Raw genomic sequence first — 25,223 nt, forward strand, 5'->3', positions numbered from 1 at the left:
CCCCCTGTGCAATAACACATCTGATTCAGGTTTAGTGCACCTTGCTGCATGAATTTGCATATTAACAGGGGGAAATGCCGAAACACTAGCGCCCACAATAACTCAAGCACAATACATGACAGAAACATCATATTTACACTGCATGCACTCCCTATAGAGTAGATGATCTGATTACCTTTTGGAACAGCTCGCGCATACATTTGCATGTTGGTGGAGAAAAGCCGCAGCGCATGAGGTAATTTAGCTGCCTTTTGTTTGTTAACCGTATTAGTGTCAAAAAGCCAAAAAGCTGCTTTTGAAATGTGGTCACAAGTCTGATCTAATGTTTAATTGAACAGCCAGTGAAGCTCTCAGTCCTGTCTGTAAGATTAATCTTCCCCCTTTGTGCAAACAAAGTGCACCTGCAGAAAAACACAAGTAAACAGGCAGACGTACCAGAGTGTGAATGTGTGGTAGAAAATTGATGGGAATCAATCTGTTACAGGTGTTTTTGTGTTGTCTCTCACCTGTTGTGTGAATCTTGGTTAAAGGGAAACTTCAGCATTTTTCAACCTGGACACTGTTTTCCAATATTCTCGGCTTGTGACTAATGGAGGCAAGTATTTTTGAAATTTGTCCAGTCATTGTGCGTACATTGTACATCACTAGAGGACCCACAAAACAATATTATTGTGAAACTTGAGTCAGGATACAATATTTTAGGGATTTTTAAATGTATTGCAGGGCCGTAGAAGGGCATCAGCCCAGCAGCAGGGCTGGTATCAGCTCCTCTGTGTGAGGAGGAACAGGAGGAGCACTGCCAGAGCCCTACAAAATGATCTCCAGCAGGCTACTGGTGTGCATGTTTCTGACTACACTGTCAGAAACAGACTCCATGAGGGTGAAAGAGACGCTGTGCTGAACATTATGCTGCCTATAACATCATCCAGCATGGCCGGGGTTTCGGTGGGTCAGTGATTGTCATTGGAGGGTCGCACAGACCTCCATGTCATAGCTAACAGTACCCTGACTGCTGTTAGGTACCAGGATGAAATCCTCAGAGCGAGTGTCAGACCTTACGCTGGTGCAGCGGGCCCTGGGTTCCTCCTGATGCAGCGGGCCCTGGGTTCCTCCTGGTGCAGTGGGCCCTGGGTTCCTCCTGGTGCAGAAGGCCCTGGGTTCCTCCTGGTGCAGTGGGCCCTGGGTTCCTCCTGGTGCAGAAGGTCCTGGGTTCCTCCTGGTGCAGTTGGCCCTGGGTTCCTCCTGATGCAGCGGGCCCTGGGTTCCTCCTGGTGCAGTGGGCCCTGGGTTCCTCCTGGTGCAGAAGGCCCTGGGTTCCTCCTGGTGCAGTGGGCCCTGAGTTCCTCCTTGTGCAGTGGGCCCTGGGTTCCTCCTGGTGCAGCGGGCCCTGGGTTCCTCCTGGTGCAGTGGGCCCTGGGTTCCTCCTGGTGCAGAAGGCCCTGGGTTCCTCCTGATGCAGTGGGCCCTGGGTTCCTCCTTGTGCAGTGGGCCCTGGGTTCCTCCTGGTGCAGAAGGCCCTGGGTTCCTCCTGATGCAGTGGGCCCTGGGTTCCTCCTGGTGCAGAAGGCCCTGGGTTCCTCCTGGTGCAGTGGGCCCTGGGTTCCTCCTTGTGCAGTGGGCCCTGGGTTCCTCCTGGTGCAGTGGGCCCTGGGTTTCTCCTTGTGCAGAAGGCCCTGGGTTCCTCCTGGTGCAGTGGGCCCTGGGTTCGTCCTTGTGCAGTGGGCCCTGGGTTGCTCCTGGTGCAATGGGCCCTGGGTTCCTCCTGGTGCAGTGGGTCCTGGGTTGCTCCTGGTGCAGTGGGCCCTGGGTTCCTCCTGGTGCAGTGGGCCCTGGGTTGCTCCTGGTGCAGTGGGCCCTGGGTTCCTCCTGGTGCAGAGGGCCCAGGGTTCCTCCTGGTGTAATGGGCCCTGGGTTCCTCCTTGTGCAGTGGGCCAAGGGTTCCTCCTGGTGTAGCGGGCCCTGGGTTCCTCCTGGTGCAGAAGGCCCAGGGTTCCTCCTGGTGCAGTTGGCCCTGGGTTCCTCCTTGTGCAGAAGGCCCTGGGTTCCTCCTGGTGCAGTGGGCCCAGGGTTCGTCCTTGTGCAGTTGGCCCTGGGTTGCTCCTGGTGCAATGGGCCCTGGGTTCCTCCTGGTGCAGTGGGTCCTGGGTTGCTCCTGGTGCAGTGGGCCCAGGGTTCTTCCTTGTGCAGTGGGCCCTGGGTTGCTCCTGGTGCAGTGGGCCCAGGGTTCCTCCTGGTGTAATGGGCCCTGGGTTCGTCCTTGTGCAGTGGGCCCTGGGTTCGTCCTGGTGCAGTGGGCCCTGGGTTCCTCCTTGTGCAGTGGGCCCTGGGTTGCTCCTGGTGCAGTGGGCCCAGGGTTCCTCCTGGTGTAATGGGCCCTGGGTTCGTCCTTGTGCAGTGGGCCCTGGGTTCGTCCTGGTGCAGTGGGCCCTGGGTTCCTCTTTGTGCAGTGGGCCCTGGGTTCGTCCTGGTGCGGTGGGCCCTGGGTTCCTCCTTGTGCAGTGGGCCCTGGGTTGCTCCTGGTGCAGTGGGCCCAGGGTTCCTCCTGGTGTAATGGGCCCTGGGTTCGTCCTTGTGCAGTGGGCCCTGGGTTCGTCCTGGTGCAGTGGGCCCTGGGTTCCTCTTTGTGCAGTGGGCCCTGGGTTCCTCCTTGTGCAGTGGGCCCTGAGTTCCTCCTGGTGCAGTGGGCCCTGGGTTCCTCCTGGTGCAGAAGGCCCTGGGTTCCTCCTGGTGTAGCGGGCCCTGGGTTCCTCCTTGTGCAGTGGGCCCTGGGATCCTCCTGGTGCAGGACAATGCCCGACCTCATGTGGCCAGAGTGTGTAGGCAGTTCCTGGATGATGAAGGCATTGATGCCATTGACTGGTCCTCTCGTTCCCCTGACCTAAATCCAGTTGAGTACCTATGGGACGTTAAGTATCGGTGCATCCGACACCGCCAAGTACCACCGCAGACTGTCCAGGAGCTCACTGATGCCCTGATCCAGATCTGGGAGGAGGTCCCCCAGGACACCATCTGCTGACTCACCAGGAGCATGCCCAGATGTTGTCGGGAGGTCAAACAGACGTTATGAGTTGCTGTGATAGAATTCATGCAAGTTGGATCAGCCTGTAATTTCAATGTTTTACTTTGATTTTCGGCGTGATTTTGAATCCAGCCCTCAGTGGATTAATGATTTTGGTTTCCACTAACCGTTGATATGTCATTTTGCTCTCAACAAATTATACAATGTACATCAGTAAGGATTTTCAATTTGATGATTTGAGCAGTATATTTTTACTGCAGTAAAACAAATCTAGTAGACTGAAAAAGCAGTTGATCTTATTAGGCTGCCAAGAGTTTATTGTGTATTTGCAGTATTAATAATTGATATGATAAATAATCGATACTTGGCATGTGTGTATCAACACAATATTGCCACACAAAATAACAGGACCCCCCTGTACAAATACTTGTCTCCATTTGTCACTTAGACACAAAAACGGAGGAGAACAGAGTCCAGATTGAAAAACACCCAAGTTTCCCTGTGAGACAGCAGCTGAGTTAAGTAACTCTCTCAGGTAGGAAAAGGAAACATGACAGACAGATGGAAGCATTCAGCTGCATCTTTGTTTTGGTATTTACGACAAGAAACGGACACACACCCGGTGAATAAAAAGCAGGACTGTGTGTTTTTTAAATTTCAGTGTATCATAGAAGGCAGATGCTGATCTCGGGCTGGTCTGCTGATATCATCTCACTCACTGAGCCGGATCGATTCTGTTCTTCATTCTCCGGGTGGGCTGACAAACAGGCAGTTGTATTGTTGTATGTGGAGCACAGTTGGATGGTGGAGTCGGGGAGAGCCCATAGGAGCTGTCATAGTTTTGCATAATGTAGGTTAATGCTGCTCGCAGGAGCACACAAGCTCTTTTGATCAGCCCAACATTAGTAGGTGTAGCATTTGCATAGAAAGCAGAAAAGCCAGAAAACTGAGTTGTGTCTAAACTTTGGTGTTAAACTACACATCCACAACTCTTGTGTTTGGACTCAAACTTTCTGGGTCTCCCACACACATATGAATCTTCATGCATCTCTTTTTCTGTGTCTCTCTCATCAGAAACCGGCTCAGCCATCACCTCCTCATGCATTGGTCTGGGGAACTCACTCACGCCACCTGCAGGTCAGGCTGGCAAACCTGTTCCAGGTTACAATGGTAAGAGTTCAATTTTAATTTTACTTTCTGCTCATTATTTTAAGATTTTTTGATCTGTAGAATTGCTTCCCTTCAATCACAGATTTAAAGGAGCTTTGTGTAGGATCTTTAGAAAATAGTGGCATCTAGAAGTGAAGTTTGCAGACTGGTTAAAAGTCCTCCCATGTGTCAAGGGTGGGCTCCTGGTTAGGATTCCTTCAGCGATCACTGTTGAAGAGGTTTTTACCGGGAGTCAAATTATCCACAGAGGTCACTTTGGGTGCTTTCACACCTGCCCTGTTTGGTTCGGTTCAATCAAACTCAAGTTCATTTGCCCCCTGAGTGCGGTTTGTTTGGGCAGGTGTGAACACAACATTCGCTCTCGCATGCTACCTTCTTGAAGAGGTGGTCAGACCCTACATCTAAGGCAAACAGGTCTTTCCATCGGCATTTTTTGCCACATTGATTTGCGTTTCCATTTAAGCGCAGCGAGTTGTGCTGTAGGGTTCAGGCCAAAGCACACCGGACCGAGACCTTCTTGAAGAGGTGGTCTCTGTCCAGTTACAAACCAGCTCTGGTGCGGTTTGTTTGCAGTGAGAACGTGTTCCGACCTTGATCCGAACCAACTGTTAGTTTGTCCATTCTGAGCTACTGTAGAAGCATGAGAGTGCATGGATGAGGACCTGCTTTCTTTATAGATATAAACGGCTCTTTCTAAGGTAGCGAAAACGCAACGATTCTTATTTTCAGGTGATTATACACTAAAGAAAACAAACTTATTATGTGATATTCCATTTCTGCCAATGCACCCTCTAATCCGACACCCTGGACCTTTATCTCAGAAGTGAAATAGACAAAACTTTGCAGCTGCTTGTCATTCCCTGCAGAGCATTTAATATTGTTGCTCTTCCAGTTTGCCAGTGGGTGATATAGCGCCTCTGAATATGAATGCTCTTCCCTTTTCCACCAGTCACAGTGATCAATGATGACATGCAGGAGGTGAAGCCAAGAACCCTGGGAAATATCGTGGTGAGGTAAGCCGAGTGATTATGTTCACAGCCATGTGAGCAGCTCCGATGCTCTACCTTTCCTCTGTCGATCGCACATGCAAACACATTTAAATGCGGCATAGATGCACACTCTGATCAAATTTAAACTCCAGTGTTTTAGTCATTAATCTTGATAAGTCACTGTCGGGCTCCAAAGAGCCTCACTCCTGAATGAAGCGTGTGTGTCTGTTTATGTTAGAGAGCTGCCTGTGCAAGTGGACTTCATCAAAAGCTCCAGCAGTCAACCCTTAGCCCTTTGTGCTGCCTTATCTTGCAGCCTGCTACCTATCTGTTATCACTCTCCAACTCCATTTCCCTGTTCTCTGGAACTGCTGGTATTGACTCAGTGCCAACGCGGGGGATTTCCAAGGAACTCACATGGAGCGCGAACAGTGACGACCTCAGGTAGAGCTGTAAACAGACGGGAACTGCTGTGGCACTGTAGCCTGAAAGTCTGTTTCCACAGCTTCGTAAAATCATAATCAATATTTAGAGTGAGGTCACTGTAATGTGTTATTGCTTCCAAGCAGCGTGTGGTTTATTATCCAGTAAAAAGATACATGTATAAATTATTTTTTAATGTTAATGTTATGTTGCTTTTGTTGCACAACTTACTGTTTCGAGTGCAGCTTCTGTGCGTAGGAAGCGCTCAGCAGTGTGACAGACTGTAAAAATGAAAAGCAGGCAGCCAAACTCGTACATTAGTTGCTTCTTTTGGCTTCAAATAATATTGGAATAGAGAGCGTGCAGATTTTTGCTGCAGTCATAAACAGCAGAAATGAGGCTTTTTTTTTTCATCAGCACTGAATAAGATGTTTGGTGTTTGAATATTCTCTGTGCAGTGAAATGAATCTATGCAGAGGCACGTTTGAGAGGTTCAGACTCGGGAAATGGGATCATCTCGGTCAGGACACTGGTCAAGAAGGGGGATTACTGGTGGTCTCTGGATAAACAGAGATTGAGTAACCGAGCTCTCCTGTCTGCTTCGGTGTGTGTGTGCCAAGTCTCAGTGTGTGAGTGTGTGTCAGGTGAGGGGAAGTCTAGCAGAGAGCAGAGGCTGGCTGGATGTCCAGGCAGCTATACATTATTTCCCGAGTAAGGCTGATAGACAGCTCCCTAAATTTGAAATGATTCAAACTCTAGAAGACATTCAACTAGAGAGTCATTTCCATGCAGACAGTTATACTTCATGTTGTGCTTAAAGCCAGAGTGTAGCTTCCTCTTGGGTACATGCTGCTTGTTCTCTGGGGTCTATACCTTTTTACGAAGTCCTGTCCTCACCTGGGCGCTGTTATTGGCTGAGGGCTACCCACCCAGAAACGTCCCCAACATAGAGACAGATCACCGTCAAGTCCCGCCCATACTAAATTGGACAAGCATTTTATCGCTCTGTGCCAGTAAACCCGGAACTCCATTAGCGCTATTAGCACTTCCGGTTCTCTCGTCTAGAAGTCAATACGTTTTTTGAATGGGATTTTGGTAAAATGCCTCAAATAAGGTCTGTGGTTAACAAAAGCTTAAGCGAGTTTCAGGTTTGTTCTACGACATAAAACACGTCAGTAAATACCCTACTTGTGAATTTTGACGCTTTTACGTGTCGTAAAAAAGGCGGTTGCTAACAAGTTGCTCAATACAACTACAAACCCTGTCGGGGACATTAAACGTCATCACCCCCGAACAGGCGAGAGTGCTGGCAATCCACCATTACAGCTTCTTATTTAGTTTAAACAGTCTGATTTCCCCATTATACAATGTTTTTAAAATAAAGCGGCCGAAATCAGTTGAAAGCTTAGTGGCGGTGACATCAAGAGTCATGCGACCGTGGAGTAGTCATGTAGTCCGTTAAAGCCTAACGTTAGCTTTTTACTTCTGCCGATCGCATTTAAGCTTCAAATGCGGTATGAAAGGTGTTCATATGTGAAGATTATCTCGCTGAACAAAACCTGTAAGTATCATAAACTTGTGTTCGCCACAGAGCTTATTTTCTGACATAATCCAAAAATCACATTCACTTTCTCTTCCCGGGAACCAGCGCGATGCTAAACTTCCGGGTTTTGACGTCAGCCCTGGCACTCTCTATTGACTTTGTATTTCATTAACGTGCCTCCTTGTCACTTTGTGTGCCAGCAAAAATGCCTGTAAGCTGCTGAGTGGTGGGATGCACCATTTTTATAAGCTCTCAAACTGATGTTCGCAGCTTTTAAGAAGACAAAAGTGGATACAGGTGATGAGGCATCAGTCGGAAGATAAGGGAAGACTGTGGAAACCTCACGTTCAGTATGCGCACAGCAAGCAGACAAACATTTTGTCGATGTTCCAGCCCTTTGTTTCATATTGTGGTTACCGATTGTTTTCCTCTGATGGCGTGTATCTATTGCAAAATAAGAATAAAATCCAGGCAGAGTTCAGGATCTCTCCAGATAAACACACTGCTACACACTTCTCATGATTGATGGTTGAGAGTCTATATCTTTTTTTTTTTTTTTTTTTTTTTTTAAGGAAATTCCTGTCCTGATTTGTTAATGTTATTTTTTGTTGTCTGCCCCTTATACCCCAGGGAGGGGTCAAAAGGAATAAATAAATGAAAAATGTATAGTGTGCCTTTAAAAGGTACTCATGTTTATGGCAAAATCAGAGGGTTAAAGAGAATTATTGATATGAAACTGAATTTTTTAACACCTTTTCCTTCAGACTACCTTTACCACCTGGTGCAGCGTTGTCACTGTGGCAGAACCGCAGTCTGTTCAAGGAGCTCTACTTCACTAAGTTCCCAGTAAGATGTGTCCTCATTTCCTTTTTTATTTTTCATTATTGGACAGCTAATAATTTGCAAAGCGGATTTGATAAATCTTGGATTACTTTAATAACATTTGTATTGTTTGAAGTTCTATTTAGTTCTCCTTTTGTGACATTGGAATGTGACACTTGAATAGTGTAGTTGTGGGTGGTGTGAAATGTGTGGTAAAATGGCGCCCTCCAGTGTTGAAATCTTACATTACAGAGCTACTTGTAAAGACCTTTTAAATTCAAAGTGAGTTGGTTCGTCTGTGTTTGGAGTGAAAGAGGCTTTTCTGACTTGCTCCAAACACATCATGTGACCTTTCCTTTCCGTTCAACCATCAGGGTTACTATGACACCATGGATGCAGGTTTTGTGGACGAGGAGGGCTTCCTTTACATCATGTCCCGCTCTGATGATGTCATCAACGTGGCAGGCCACAGGTTGTCTGCTGGAGCACTGGAGGAGGTAGGAGAGTGATTACAGAGGAAGTGACATGAAGGTTTTCCTGACTCTTCTTGGTGGTGTTATCGTGTATGTACGTGTGTGTTTTGCAGTCCGTGCTGCAGCACCCTGCGGTGGGAGACTGTGCTGTGGTGGGTCTAGAGGACACTCTGAAGGGTGTGGTTCCCCTGGCCCTGTGTGTGCTCAAGAACGGTGAGGCATGACAGATGCACTGTGACTCCTGGGGTTTCAGTATTTTGACACGTCTTTTTTTTTAAATCACACTCTTCATGAAGTAAGATAATTTACCCACAAATATAAGACCATAATCAAAATTGTTGCTGTGTGCAATAATTCTCAGGTGTGCACAAAAATCAAGAGGAGATCACAAACGAGATGGTGAAGCTTGTGAGAGACAACATCGGACCAGTGGCTGCCTTTAGGAAAGTGCTTTTTGTCCGAGGATTGCCGAAGACGCGTTCGGGCAAGATCCCTCGCTCCTCTTTAGCCAACCTGGTCAATGGCAAACCCTACAAGGTATGACACAGCTGCACTGTTCCCACCACCAGTAGTTTTTCATAAGTCAAATGCTGCAGGATATAATTGCTGAGGGGACATATTGTATGTGCATGTTTTTGTCATCCCCTGTGCCAAGATTCACAGCTGCTCAGGGAACAGTGAAGCTCATTTTGCAGTTCAGAATTTGAGTAACGATGGTGCATTAGCAGGCTCTGCACTCATTAAATAGAACTGAGGGCTCATATGGGACTTTGTTTCCTTTAAGTTACTGACTTTATTTTCTGCTGATCAGGTGCTAAAGCCCTCTGGAGAGAAGTGGATGACAAACTGAGAAAACAATAGTTCTTAATATAGCAGTTGTTGTGAAATGAAAATACAATGTTTCCATGGGCCACGCTTTGAGAAGCTGCACTATGATGTTTTTAATGAAATTTTTATGTCACACCAGACTATGCAGCAAAAGTAGCATTTTGAAGAATTTTTATGAAATGATATACTATGTCTTTTTAATGATGGTATACTAGAGCGTGATATTTCTTTGACATACTTTACTAAGTAAATTTTTCAACATACAACAGTGAAAAAAATGTTTAGACCTAAAATACTGTATTTAGAAACATGCTTTATGGCAAAATACATGGAGCATAGTTTTGGCTGACGGCACGGAGACATGAGCGTGCCCAGGGCCGTGCGCGGGCACACAGGTACACACATACAGGTTTCGATCCGCAAGTGTTGGAGATAAAGGCTTCCCAGCCAAACTGTGGTCCCAGCGCGCATGCGCAGCTCGCGCTGCTAATGGTGCTGACAGTATGAATGGGTAGATGGACAAAAACGCGAATATAAACAGTAGAAATGTGGGAAAAATGCAAAAACTGCATCGTGGCTGTCTGCACGTGACCAAGATGAAAGACTATGTGCAAGTTCAGAGAAGTAAGTCAAAGCAGTGAGGAGGAAAACGGATGATGACAGATGGACGGATAGACGGAGGGACAGAGGTTTCTCCATTTAATAGTAGGATGACATTTTTATTTCCTTTTTTGCTATACTATTCTTTGACGTTTTGATCAGTTTTTTGACATATTATACTATGATGTTTTTATCACTTTTTTCAACATACTATACTATGACGTTTTTAATTGCTTTTTTGACAAACTATGCTTTGACGTTTTTATCACTTTTTTCGGCATACTATACTATGACTTTTTTGACATACTATACTTTGACGTTTTTATCACTTTTTTTTACACTATACGATGACTTTTTTTTATCAGTTTTTTAACATACAATACTGTGACGTTTTTATCAGGTTTTTCGACATGACCTTTTTTTATCATTTTTTTCAAGATACTATACTATGATGTTTTTAACGCTTTTTTCGACACACTATACTATGATGTTTTTATCGATTTTTCGACTAACTATACTATGACGTTTTTATCAGGTTTTTCGAGATACTATACTATGACGTTCTTATCACTTTTTTCATCACACTATACTATGATGTTTTTAATCGATTTTTCGACTGACTTACTATACTATGACTTTTTTATCACTTTTTTCGACACACTATACTTTGATGTTTTTATCACTTTTTTTGACCTACTATACTATGACGTTTTTATCAGTTTGTTCGACATACTATACTATGACATTTTTTCAACAGGCTATACTATGATGTTTTTGTCAGTTTTTTCGAGATACTATGCTATGATGTTTTTATCAATTTTTTTGACATACTATACTATGACGTTTATATCAATTTTTTCAACATACTATACTATGATGTTTTTAATCACTTTTTTTGACATACTATACTATGACTTTTTTCGACATACATACTAAGGTTATCTATCAGTTCTTTTTTCGACATACTATACTATGACGTTTTTATCATTTTTTTCGACATACTATACTATGGCGTTTTTATCATTTTTTTCGACATACTATACTACAATTTTTTTCGACATACTATACTATGGCGTTTTTTTTATCAATTTTTCCGACATACTACACTATGACTTTTTTCGACATACTATACCATGATGTTTTTATCACTTTTTTCGACATACTATACTATGAAATTTTCATCACTTTTTCTGACATAGTATACTATGAGTTTTTTCGACATACTTTACTATGACCTTTTTTGACATACTATACTATGACATTTTTATCACTTTTTTCGACATACTATACTATGACTTTTTTGACATACTATACTATGGTGTTTTTATCTTTTTTTCAACATATTATACTATGACTTTTTTCGACATACTATACTATGGCGTTTTTATCCTTTTTTTTGGACATATTTTACTATGACTTTTTTTGACATACTATACTATGACGTTTTTAATCACTTTTTACGACATACTATACTGACTTTTTTTTGAGATACTGTACTATGACGTTTTCATCACTTTTTCTGACATACTATACTATGACCTTTTTTTTGACATACTATACTATGATGTTTATTTCACTTTTTTTCGACATACTTTACTATGATCTTTTTATGACATATTATACTATGGCGTTTTTATCATTTTTTTCGATATACTATACCATGATGTTTATATCACTTTTTTCGACATACTATACTATGACTTTTTTTTTTTTTACATACTATACTTTGACGTTTTTATCACTTTTTCTGACACACTATACAATGACTGTTTTCGACATACTATACTATGACTGTTTTTGACATACTATACTATGACCTTTTTTTTTTTACTTTTTCTGACATAGTATACTATGACTTTTTTCGACATACTATACTATGGTGTTTTTATCATTTTTTTTTCGACATACTATACTATGACTTTTTTCAACATACTATACTATGACATTTTTACCACTTTTTTCGACATCCTATACTATGACTTCTTTCGACGTACTTTACTATGACTTTTTTTGACATACTATACTATGGCGTTTTTATCATTTTTTTCGACATGCTATACTATGACTTTTTTCGACATACTATACTATGACGTTTTTATCACTTTTTTCGACATACTATACTATGACTTTTTTTGACATACTATACTATGATGTTTTATCACTTTTTCTGACATACTACACTATGACTGTTTTCGACATACTATACTATGACTTTTTTCGACATACTATACTATGGCGTTTTTATCACTTTTTCCAACATACTGTATTATGACTTTTTTCGACATACTATACTATGGCGTTTTTATCACTTTTTCTGACATACTATACTATGACTTTTTTCGACATACTATACTATGGCGTTTTTATCACTTTTTCTGACATACTATACTATAACTTTTTTTGACATACTATACTATGGCGTTTTTATCACTTTTTCTGACATACTATGATGTTTTTTCACTTTTTCTGACATACTACACTATGACTGTTTTCGACATACTATACTATGACTTTTTTCGACATACTATACCATGGCGTTTTTATCACTTTTTCCAACATACTGTACTATGACTTTTTTCGACATACTATACTATGGCGTTTTTATCACTTTTTTCTGACATACTATACTATGACTTTTTTCGACATACTATACTATGGCGTTTTTATCACTTTTTTTTTTTTTTACATACTACACTATGACTTTTTCTGACATAGTATACTATGACTTTTTTCGACATACTATACTATGACTTCTTTTCGACATACTATACTATGGCGTTTTTATCTTTTTTTTTTTACATACTACACTATGACTTTTTTTGACATACTATACTATGACTTTTTTCTACATACTATACTATGGCGTTTTTATCAATTTTTCCAACATACTACACTATGACTTTTTTCGACATACTATACTATGACGTTTTTATAATTTTTTTTCGATATAGTATACCCAGATGTTTTTATCACTTTTTCCGACATACTATGAGTTTTTTTCGACATACTATACTATGGCGTTTTTATCATTTCTTTTTCCGACATACTATACTATGGCATTTTTATCACTTTTTTCGACATATACCATGACTGTTTTCGACATACTATACTATGACTTTTTTCGACATACTATACCATGGCGTTTTTATCACTTTTTCCAACATACTGTACTATGACTTTTTTCGACATACTATACTATGGCGTTTTTATCACTTTTTTCTGACATACTATACTATGACTTTTTTCGACATACTATACTATGGCGTTTTTATCACTTTTTTTTTTTTTACATACTACACTATGACTTTTTCTGACATAGTATACTATGACTTTTTTCGACATACTATACTATGACTTCTTTTCGACATACTATACTATGGCGTTTTTATCATTTTTTTTTTACATACTACACTATGACTTTTTTTGACATACTATACTATGACTTTTTTCTACATACTATACTATGGCGTTTTTATCAATTTTTCCAACATACTACACTATGACTTTTTTCGACATACTATACTATGACGTTTTTATAATTTTTTTTCGATATACTATACCCAGATGTTTTTATCACTTTTTCCGACATACTATGAGTTTTTTTCGACATACTATACTATGGCGTTTTTATCATTTCTTTTTCCGACATACTATACTATGGCATTTTTATCACTTTTTTCGACATATACCATGACTGTTTTCGACATACTATACTATGACTTTTTTCGACATACTATACTATGGCATTTTTATCACTTTTTTCGACATACTATACCATGATGTTTTTTGACGTTTTTATCACTTTTTTGACATACTATACTATGACGTTTTTTTCACTTTTTCTGACATACTATATTATGACTTTTTTGACATACTATACTATGGCGTTTTTATCACTTTTTTTGACATATACCATGACTTTTTTCGACATACTATGACGTTTTTATCATTTTTTTCGATATACTATACCATGATGTTTTTATCACTTTTTCCGACATACTATGAGTTTTTCCGACATACTATACTATGGCATTTTTATCAATTTTTCTGACATACTATACTATGACTTTTTTCGACATACTATACTATGGTGTTTTTATCAATTTTTCCGACATATGACTTTTTTCGACATACTATACTATGGCGTTTTTATCTCTTTTTTTCCTCCGACATACTATACTATGACTTTTTTCGACATACTATACTATGACTTTTCCTGACATACTACTATGACTTTTTTTGACATACTATACTATGACTTTTTTGACATACTATACTACTAAGTTTTTGTCACTTTTTCTGACATACTATACTATGACGTTTTTATCACTTTTTTGACATACTATACTATGATGTTTTTATCACTTTTTTCGACATATTATACTATGACTTTTTTCGACATACATACTAAGGTTATCTATCAGTTCTTTTTTCGACATACTATACTATGACGTTTTTATCATTTTTTTCGACATACTATACTATGGCGTTTTTTTAATCAATTTTTCCGACATACTACACTATGACTTTTTTCGACATACTATACCATGATGTTTTTATCACTTTTTTCGACATACTATACTATGAAATTTTCATCACTTTTTCTGACATAGTATACTATGAGTTTTTTCGACATACTTTACTATGACCTTTTTTGACATACTATACTATGACATTTTTATCACTTTTTTCGACATACTATACTATGACTTTTTTGACATACTATACTATGGCGTTTTTATCTTTTTTTCAACATATTATACTATGACTTTTTTCGACATACTATACTATGGCGTTTTTATCCTTTTTTTTTGGACATATTTTACTATGACTTTTTTTGACATACTATACTATGACGTTTTTAATCACTTTTTACGACATACTATACTGACTTTTTTTGAGATACTGTACTATGACGTTTTCATCACTTTTTCTGACATACTATACTATGACCTTTTTTTTGACATACTATACTATGACGTTTATTTCACTTTTTTTCGACATACTTTACTATGATCTTTTTATGACATATTATACTATGGCGTTTTTATCATTTTTTTTCGATATGATGATGATCATGATGTTTTTATCACTTTTTTCGACATACTATACTATGACTTTTTTTTGGACATACCATACTATGGCGTTTTTATCTTTTTTTCAACATATTATACTATGACTTTTTTCGACATACTATACTATGGCGTTTTCATCACTTTTTCTGACATACTATACTATGACTTTTTTCGACATACTATACTATGAATTTCTTCGACATACCATGCCGTTTTTAAGTACTTTTGATGACATACTATATGACGTTTTCATCACTTTTTCTGACATACTATAGTATGACTTTTTTCGACATACTATACTATGGCGTTATCTTTTTTTCAACATATTATGACTTTTTTTTACATACTATGACGTTTTCATCACTTTCTGACATACTATACTATGACTTTTTTCGACATACTATACCACAGCGTTTTTAATCATTTTTTTTCCAACATACTATACTATGAATTTCTTCAACATACTATGGCGTTTTTAAGCACTTTTGATGACATACTATACTATGACTTTTTTTGATATACTATACTATGACTTTTTTCGACATACTATACTATGGCGGTGTTATCTTTTTTTCAACATATTATAATATGACTTTTTTTTGACATACTATGACGTTTTCATCACTTTCTGACATACTATACTATGACTTTTTTCGACATACTATACTATGGCGTTGTTCTTTTTTTCAACATATTATGACTTTTTTTGACATACTATACTATGACGTTTTCATCACTTTCTGACATACTGTACTATGACTTTTTTTGACATACTATAATATGACGTTTTTAATCACTTTTTTCGACATACTATACTATGAATTTCTTCGATATACTATAGTGTTTTTAAGCACTTTTGATGACATACTATATTATGACTTGTTTTTGACATACTATACTATGACGTTTTCATCACTTTTTCTGACATACTAAACTATGGCGTTTTTATCTTTTTTTTCGACATATTATACTATGATTTTTTTGACATACTATACTATGACGTTTTTAATCACTTTTTTCGACATACTATACTGACTTTTTTTTGGACATACTATACTATGACTCTTTTCGACATACTATACTATGGCGTTTTTATCTTTTTTTTCAACATATTATACTATGACGTTTTCATCACTTTTTCTGACATACTATACTATGACTGTTTTCGAAATACTATACTATGGCATTTTTATCATTTTTTCCACATATTATACTATGATGTTTTTATCACTTTTTTCGACATACTGTACAATGACTGTTTTTGACATACTGTGAAGTTTTTATCATTTTTTTCGACATACTATACTATGGCGTTATCTTTTTTTCAACATATTATACTATGACCTTTTTTTGACATACTATACTATGACGTTTTCATCACTTTTTCTGACATACTAAACTATGACGTTTTTATCTTTTTTTTTCCGACATACTATACTATGACGTTTTTAATCACTTTTTTCGACATACTATACTGACTTTTTTTTGACATACTATACTATGACTCTTTTTGACATACTATACTATGGCGTTTTTATCTTTTTTTTTCAACATATTATACTATGACTTTTTCATCACTTTTTCTGACATACTATACTATGACTGTTTTTTGAAATACTATACTATGGCATTTTTATCATTTTTTTCGACATACTATACTATAAGCTTTTTTTTGACATACTATACTATGGCGTTTTTTATCATTTATTTCGACATATTATACTATGACATTTTTATTAATTTTTTCGTCTTGCTATACTATGACGTCATTAATTTTTTTCGACAAACCATAGTTGGCCGTTTTTATGTTTTTATTGGTATGACATTTTTTGGCATAGTATTCTATGACATACTTTAATAATGATAGGGTTTTGTTGACATTTTGTGCTTTTCTATGTTTTTTTCCAATGACGCAAAGTAAGTTATTTCTCCCCTACAGGTTACTCCAACCATCGAGGACCCAGAAGTTTTCAAAGACATTGAGAGACAGGTTGAAAAAACCCTGAGACCTCGCGGAGGCTGAACTTACCTGTTGGATGACCAGAAGAAACTGAGGTTGGATACATTCCGTCAACACAAACTAAAACTCACTCAACAAGAAGTGTGCTTTTACTATGAAGTGGGGGTCGCCAATATGAACTAAAAGTAGAAGTAAAATTTGTGATTATTTTTCTAAGTCAAGCTAGAGAGAAACATTGATGTCAGTACTTCCTACAGGGCTAGTGTTTCTGTCTGAAATAATGAAATGAACAGTCAATTTTTATGCATGTAATCTGAATAATACTGTGAAACTGTATTTAACTACAGGCTTTGTGCATTTACAATTTATAAGCAGGGCAAGTTACAACCAATGTACAAAATGTTGCCCTGGTGCCGTTAACAGTTTGAATTTTTAATGAAAAATAATGAAGACCACCCATTCACTGACAGTAGTTTTTTTTATTGACAATGAAAATCTGCTTGCTCACCACTTAGTTTTGACCAAAGTACAAGAAGTAATAAATAAAAAAATGGACAAAATAAAATGACTCATTGTTCGTGCAAATTGAAGATGTAAAAACAAATCAAAAGCGTAAGACTTGTTTGAGTCGTCCATCAGAAATAACTAAAAGACAGATAACAGGGCTGTACAATAGGTTACCCTGGAAACTCTGACGGAAACAAAGAGTCAACAGTTACACCAATGTAAGTCACAGCAAGCAACAGGTTTGTCATTAAATGTCACCTCACTTCAACATGGTCATATACACTCTACGCACACTATGAGCTAAAGCGGTCTGTCTTTCAGTTATTTCATCTGTTCTGTTTAAGTGTCTGAGGGGTCGGGGGAGAAGGCCAGCTCGGCTGAGTGTGTGTAGTTGTCCTTTTTGTGTTAATGTATCGCCTGACAAAACATACAGTACAACAAGTGACAGGTTCTATGAATGACGTCCTGCTTTTTTGTTCTCTGAGAAGTTGTTTTGTGCGACTTCGGAGAGCAATGGCGTCTCTTTGTTTTCATCCTTGGCTACTAAATAGTCCGTTGAGTTGATGCGGTTGTATCAAAGTGCTTGTCATGTCGTTCCAGTGCGCCGACATGTCCCCTTAAAACGCTCCTGTTATGACAGCGAGTCCATAAGAAAGGATAATGGAGTTTGTTGGGGCTCAGGGTGGTTTTTTGGGACACCACTAGAGGGCAGGTTTTCACACAACATCCAGTCTCGTCCTCTCTCTATGGTGCAGCACAGGTTTATCATCATCATCATCATCATCAGCACAATGAAAAAATAAAACCATATGTACAAAATGATCTAGAGAGGGCGGGGTAATATGGAGACAGTTTAAAGAGCAGCATATATTAATCTATGGTCCACTAAATGAGGTGGCAGGGACGTTTTTTTTTTTTTGCACAAACTCTGAATATCTTTTTATACATAGATGTGTGTATATATTAAAAAATGGCATATTTATTTACAGATAACCTACACATCTCCTGTAGAAGAAATACACAGTACGTTATGCTTTGACAAGTTACTGTACATGTAAAAGGTAGAAATGGTGACAACGGGGCAGCCTGCAGGACAGTTTAGCACCGGCATCTGGTGCCCATATTAGGAAGGGAGGGGAAGGAGGAGGAAGAGGAGGGTTGAGGGGAAGGAGGAGGAAGAGTCAGAGAGAGTCAGAGAGGAGAGCAGGGCTTCTTGGCAGTGCGTGTCGTCAGAATGGTTTGTTCCTCGGCAGGTTGGCCTGTCCAGCAGCTCCACTAGTTAATCTCCTTTTAGAACTGTACCTGAGGGGAAGCAGAGTGAGGTGTTTTTAATGAGGCTCAGTGAAGTTTCTAAAGGAAAGAGGAAAAAACCTTGTCACATATTTTCAGATATACTTGGCGCAAATTTTATACTTTGCCTTGTGATGTTTGTGTGTCTATGCATGAATCTGGCAACCGCTGTGTTTGGCCATCTTGTGGCACTGCTTTTCACTTGTTAACTAGGGCTGGATATCGGTAGGATGCCAGTACCATCAACCTGAATGATCCAGATACCAATGGAGTGCTTCATTCAACATCATTGGTGTTTCTCAGAGTCAAGGATCCTGCAGCGGCAAGGCAAGAGTCCTTCCTAGCATTTGGTGAACACACATTGGAACAGGCTAATTAGTGTCCTAGGTGTGCGTCATTAACCCTGAGCAGACTGAGGCGGGTTCAGGGTACTGTGGTCATTATGGCAATCTCTAATGGTGTTGTACAATTTGAACAAATGTAAGCAGTATTTTCAGAGTCACGTGACTTTTGGGGAGAATTTAATTTTGGATTACACTTAAAAAAGCAAACTGGTAGGCTAAATGAAACTTTTCCGTCACCTGTATCCTTGAAATTTCTCTGAATGAAGGACTCCGCAGTAGAATTTGAAGGATCCTCGACATTGGAACAGTCAGCAGGTAGGGTTCGATGACATAGCATCCTTGAAATTCAGCCATTTAAGTATCCTTCCTGGACTTTGAGAAACCCCCCCCGTGTATGATGTAAATGTAGTGTTGTGTAGTATAGCCACACTTTTTAACGTTATGGTGGCCTCTCTGCACGCAAATACACCACGCTCAACTTCACCAAACCACAGACTGTATGAGTTGTAGTTGTTGCTGTAGGAGTGTGAGCTCTGCGTCAGGGACAGAAAGTCCACCCGTGAACACACAGTGACGGGGCTAAAGTTACCTAAGAGTTATTAATAGGTTTAACAGCTCGGTGTTTAGTGTTATCTTGTGCTAACAGCAACAGAAAGTTTGGGAATCAGGACGGTCCAGGATCAGACCCCTGGTGGGAGGATTGGGTAATGTTTAATTTGTTTGTCTCCAGAGTAGAGATACCTAGCCCTAATGTTCACTCATGACTTCGAACCGAATGCGTCTGTTGTTGCTCGTAGTAACTTGCGTAAATGATTGGCGTAGATTAAAAAAAGTCAGCGGAGAGCTACCAGTCAAAATTTACTTGCATTAAAATGTACACCAACTGTAGACGCCACAGCAGTAATGGCGACTTGTTTACTTTGCGTACTTCCCCGGAAACTTTCAAAGGTGTTTGTTTTTTTGGGGGGTGCCTCTATGCAACTCTTGCCCTGTCTGTGTTTGTGCAGTGACATCTTACAACAGTGTAAAAATATAAATACTTTGAGTTAAAACAGTCGGACTGTGTGCAGAAAATAGTTAAATAGAATCAGCTTCTGCTTCCTGTGCTCGTGTACTGTACCAAAATTCAACCCTTTGCTCTCTTTGCACTGTATTGTCTTTTTTATTTTTTGCTGCGTGGGAGTAGATATAAAAATAAGATGATGAAAGCTGTAGAAACAGCCCGCAGGGTGCTTCACGGGATGAGCAAATTCTTTGGAAACACAAAATTATTGTTATGAAGATGTAACTCACACAAACTTTTCCCCGCTGAATCAACCCCCCTCTGCTTTAACTTCCCCGTCTCTCTCCCCCTGCAGCCGTTGTGTTATTTATTTTCCTAACATTGCTCTCTTATATGATAACCCTGCAGTCAGAGCGTTATATCATTATTATCTGTCTGCTGTGCCTCGAACCTCTGCTCTTATTACATTCTGCAGGAGTGTAATGATACTGATCTAGGACTAAAAACTTCTCTTGCCTGTTAGAGTCATCGCAGAAAGATGCCTAAACTGGTGAATCATGGAGCCTCCCTACTGTTACACTTTCTCTGTTTACTGTGAGAGTTGCACTTCTAGAACTTTTTTAATGACATCTTAGACTGCGTTTTTTAATGACATAATATAGTAATTTTTATGACATACTATACTATGACTTTTATTGACCTCTTTTATGAAATACTATACTCTGACCTTTTTAAGACATACTATACTATGACTTTATTGACCTTTTTATGACATACAATACTATGCCTTTTTTATTGACCTCTTTTATGAAGTACTATACTCTGACCTTTTTTATTGACCTTTTTATCACATACTATACTCTGACCTTTTTTATGACATACAATACTATGACATTTTTATTGACCTCTTTGAAGAAGTACTATAATGACTTTTTTATTGACCTTTTTATGACATACAATACTATGAGTTTTTCATTGACCTCTTTTATGAAATACTATACTCTGACCTTTTTAAGACATACTATACTATGACTTTATTGACCTTTTTATGACATACAATACTATGCCTTTTTTATTGACCTCTTTTATGAAGTACTATACTCCGACCTTTTTTATTGACCTTTTTATCACATACTATACTCTGACCTTTTTTATGACATACAATACTATGACATTTTTATTGACCTCTTTGAAGAAGTACTATAATGACTTTTTTATTGACCTTTTTATGACATACAATACTATGAGTTTTTCATTGACCTCTTTTATGAAATACTATACTCTGACCTTTTTAAGACATACTATACTATGACTTTATTGACCTTTTTATGACATACAATACTATGCCTTTTTTATTGACCTCTTTTATGAAGTACTATACTCTGACCTTTTTTATTGACCTTTTTATCACATACTATACTCTGACCTTTTTTATGACATACAATACTATGACATTTTTATTGACCTCTTTGAAGAAGTACTATAATGACTTTTTTATTGACCTTTTTATGACATACAATACTATGAGTTTTTCATTGACCTCTTTTATGAAATACTACACTCTGACCTTTTTTATTGACCTTTTTATAACATACTATACTATGACTTATTTATTGACCTCTTTTATGAAATACTATACTGACCTTTTTTATTGACCTTTATGACATACTATACTATGACCTTTTTATGACATACAATACTATGACCTTTTTAACTGACCTTTTTAAAGATATACTATGACCTTTTCATGACATACTATACTCTGTCTTTAAAAAAGTCATAGTGTATGACACCTTTCCCATGACAGATATTAGATATTTCATGACATTTTATAGCATGTTTTAGGCATTGTATAGTATGGCAAAATATGTCACAGTATAGCAAGACTTTTTCAATGACATTTAATGGCATACTTAACTACGATTTTTAAAAAAATATATTTTTATGTCATTTCTAAGACATTTTATTTGCCATACTATATCATGACATTTTTAAATCCTTTTTTACATTTTAATGGCATAAGATACGATGATTTTTTTTTCTGGCATTCTTAATTATGACTTCTTTATGAATTACAGAATGGTTTCTCTATTCATGACTTTTTTAGTGACACATTTTTAGCATACACTTTAATTATTTTTATGACATACTTTAGGCCCTTTTTATAGAATTAATATGTCATACTTAACTTTTTTTTTTTTTTTTTTTTTTTTTTTACATTTGTCGGGGCATATTATATTTTGACACTTTTATGACATTTTTCTAACATACTACACTATGACTTTTTTCTGACATATTCTAGTATGAGAAACTATATTATATGCAGTGCCCTTAAAAAGTCCCAGAACAGACTGGATAAGTAGTGAACATGGCGTGTCCACAGCTTTCTACTAACAATTCCACAATGCAATGCGGAACAGTTATAATTTACACTTGTCAGTGATGGCGGATAATAACGACATTTATAAATGTCCAAAATATTAATTTTCAGCTCACTATAACAAACTATGCCTGTTATATAAAGATGAGTGAATGAGCGATCAAGGAAGTTATTTGGCACATAGCTGTCAGGTGACAGTCTCCTAACTATGAGGGTTTTTCATGCTAAACAGTGCATCTGAAGCAGAATTCAGTGTTCTCTTTTTTACTTGTGTTAGGTTGACACAACAGATGCAGAGAGACAGTGTCGTCAAATCAAAGCAAAGACTTGTGAGAGATGACACTTTTTCACAGCACCTGGCGGTACAAAGAAAACAGTTTGGAAATGAAACTAGGGCAAGCTCACTTGGTAATCTGTAAAGTCTGGGTAAGTCTCACAAGGCCTATTTTTAGGAGCCTTGAACTTCTATAATCATGTAAGTGGACTTTGTTAACTAGTCTCTGTGTAAGGTACTGAACTCCTCGTTTATTTGAAGCACATCTCCAAAGCTTGGACAATGTCTGACTCATCTTTTTTGGACAGACATTAAAGCGGAGACATCAGTATGAGATGGTTGCTCGCTGCTAGCCCTGCCATCTTCTATCACCTTATCACAGCTACCTGGCAAAAACACTGCACAGGCTCGCCAAGTCCAAGAGACAAACATTAATCTTAGGAGACAATTGGCCTCCTTCTCTTTAATCCACTGTCTGCTTTAAGTACTTCTGAAGAAAGCTGTGTAGTTAACAAAGCGAGAGTCTGTGTTGTGTTACATACAGCGTACAGTATAAGGTCCCTCTCTTCCTCCTCTCAGCAGGAGTAGGTTCTCACCGTGGAGCTGTCCAGCCGCTGCACTGCAGAGGGTCCGACTGTAGGGGGAGACAGTGAGAGGAAAAGATTTTTAAGTCTAAAGTATTAAAGCCTCCTCTTTATCAGATGGACCCAGTGAGAGTGAGTGAGGAGAAAACATTCCTCCACTTCCACCCAAAACATGTGCCACAAGATCAGACGTCCTCAACGGTATGAGTGAGATCACAAGCAAAACATTTTTTTCTCACACAGCGGAGATTACTTGTAGAGTCACCCCCAGAAGAGAAAGCAATGCATCACGCACTCAAAGGATGTCTTAATTTTGAGTGGATAACAGCAGATTTGAGTGTGGACGTGTTGTGGACGTCACAGACCAGGGAGTACAGAGAAAAGAGACAGAGGAACACAGGAAGGCTGTTTCAGTGTCACTGGGAACACCTTGTTAGAGGAGAACACTGGCTGAAATCAGTGCAGTGGGATGATTTCCAGTCATGTACCTGAGGCTGACTCCTAATAGGCCACCAAACCGTTAGTCCCTGACAAGTCTTATACCCTTTTACTACCAGATGTAGCACGTATGGAAGTTTTTTAAAAACAGGACAACCCGCAAAACTGGCGAAATATACTCCCAGGGTGTCTACAGGCATAAGACAGTTAGATTTAATGCTTTTAAGACCAGTTCAAGACACATTTAAACCAATTTTTGGATTTAAGACTATTTAGGCCTTATTGTTGAAACATAACCTGTGTTTTTGCTGTAATGCGATATGTTTTGACCTGCTTTACATGCTGTATTTTATTGTTCAATTTTTCTAGAATGCCTTTTTACAGCTGGCGAAGGGACTGACGGTGAAAATTAGCCTTTCAGCTGATTCGGGTGCATACATTTGTTAAAGTGTTGATAAATGCACACTGTCCCTTTTCTTAATTGAATAAATAAATAAATAAACACTGCTTAAAGACATTAAGACTTTTAAGGACCTGTAGACACCCTGACTCCTTTCCCGTTGCCAGTTAAAAGTGTGCCTCTGTTTTTTGCCATGAACATGTCGAAAAACAGGGTTAGTTAAAGGTAGAAAGCAGCATGGGGCCAGTGAAAATATTACATGGTTACATCTCTTTTATACATGTTACTCATTTGGTCTCTCTCTACATCTTGGTGCCGACTAATGTGGAACAATATTTGAACGCTTCTCAAAAGCAATAAACAGAGTTTGTAGCTGAGATTACAAAGAATCGCAGAATACCAATGATGATGCCGGAAAAGGGCAAAAATTAGTGTGTCCACCCAAGTGATATAAACCTACCCCGACACATAATATTGACCTTTTTCCCATCCTTTTTATTTAACTGGTGTGTTACGTTCGACAGCGCGCACGCAAGTGACAGGATAAATAGAAACACGGTGTCCGACAAAAGTTTAGCTCGAAACACGAGTCCAGTTAGGACACCTCTTTCGTTGGCTTCAAATCCAAAATGTTGCCATATTGGCACGGTTTTAGTTTTCTTGAGATTAACTCCGCCCTGTCTCCTCTTGTCACCTTCAAGCAGTGGTTCTCAAATGGTGTGCCATGATGCCAATCCAGGTGTGCCATGGGATTTTGTGATAACCACACATTATTATTGCAATATTCAACTGAGCCTATACAAAAGGTTATAAATGAATTTTTAATTGACCTATCAGTATGTTGTGTGCACCCATTTCCTAATAAAGAGGCAAATGTAATTTAATTTAATTGACAAAGCCTTCAAAGGGAACCTATTTGTCGCCTTGGGATTTTGGGTTACATTGGTTGACACAAAGTTTGAATACCACTGCCTTAAAGAAAACATTCAACTCCTCTACCCATTCATTTCTAGTGAAGTTTGATCTCCTTCATGTCATGTCGCTGACTCGGCATTAAGTTGTACACGGCCTGTAAGACACTAGTGGCACAGTTAGTCTGTT

The 25,223-nt window shown here is 38.9% G+C and overlaps 2 protein-coding genes across 8 annotated transcripts in view; one reads left to right on the forward strand and one right to left on the reverse strand.

The window, feature by feature from the left end:
* Positions 1 to 17,467, forward strand: part of acss3 (acyl-CoA synthetase short chain family member 3) — a 92,349-nt gene extending 74,882 nt beyond the window's left edge. The window contains exons 11-17 of the mRNA XM_033614978.2: positions 4,094 to 4,189; positions 5,139 to 5,202; positions 7,909 to 7,990; positions 8,341 to 8,463; positions 8,553 to 8,652; positions 8,801 to 8,976; positions 16,882 to 17,467. Of these exons, the coding sequence (XP_033470869.1) occupies positions 4,094 to 4,189; positions 5,139 to 5,202; positions 7,909 to 7,990; positions 8,341 to 8,463; positions 8,553 to 8,652; positions 8,801 to 8,976; positions 16,882 to 16,965 (725 nt within the window). The 3' untranslated portion in view covers positions 16,966 to 17,467. The remainder of the gene's footprint in view (positions 1 to 4,093; positions 4,190 to 5,138; positions 5,203 to 7,908; positions 7,991 to 8,340; positions 8,464 to 8,552; positions 8,653 to 8,800; positions 8,977 to 16,881) is intronic.
* Positions 17,362 to 25,223, reverse strand: part of ppfia2 (PTPRF interacting protein alpha 2) — a 293,105-nt gene continuing 285,243 nt past the window's right edge. For 5 of the 7 annotated variants that reach the window (XM_078165277.1, XM_033614970.2, XM_033614974.2 and 2 more), the window contains 2 exons: positions 23,243 to 23,334; positions 17,362 to 18,711 (listed from right to left, as the gene is read on the reverse strand). In XM_078165277.1, coding sequence (XP_078021403.1) covers positions 23,276 to 23,334 — 59 coding nt within the window. In that variant the 3' untranslated portion in view covers positions 17,362 to 18,711; positions 23,243 to 23,275. The remainder of the gene's footprint in view (positions 18,712 to 23,242; positions 23,335 to 25,223) is intronic. The other 2 variants (XM_078165276.1, XM_078165278.1) reach the window with 1 other exon arrangement.

The sequence above is a fragment of the Epinephelus lanceolatus genome, chromosome 23 (assembly GCF_041903045.1).
Source record: "Epinephelus lanceolatus isolate andai-2023 chromosome 23, ASM4190304v1, whole genome shotgun sequence".
NCBI lineage: Eukaryota > Metazoa > Chordata > Actinopteri > Perciformes > Serranidae > Epinephelus > Epinephelus lanceolatus.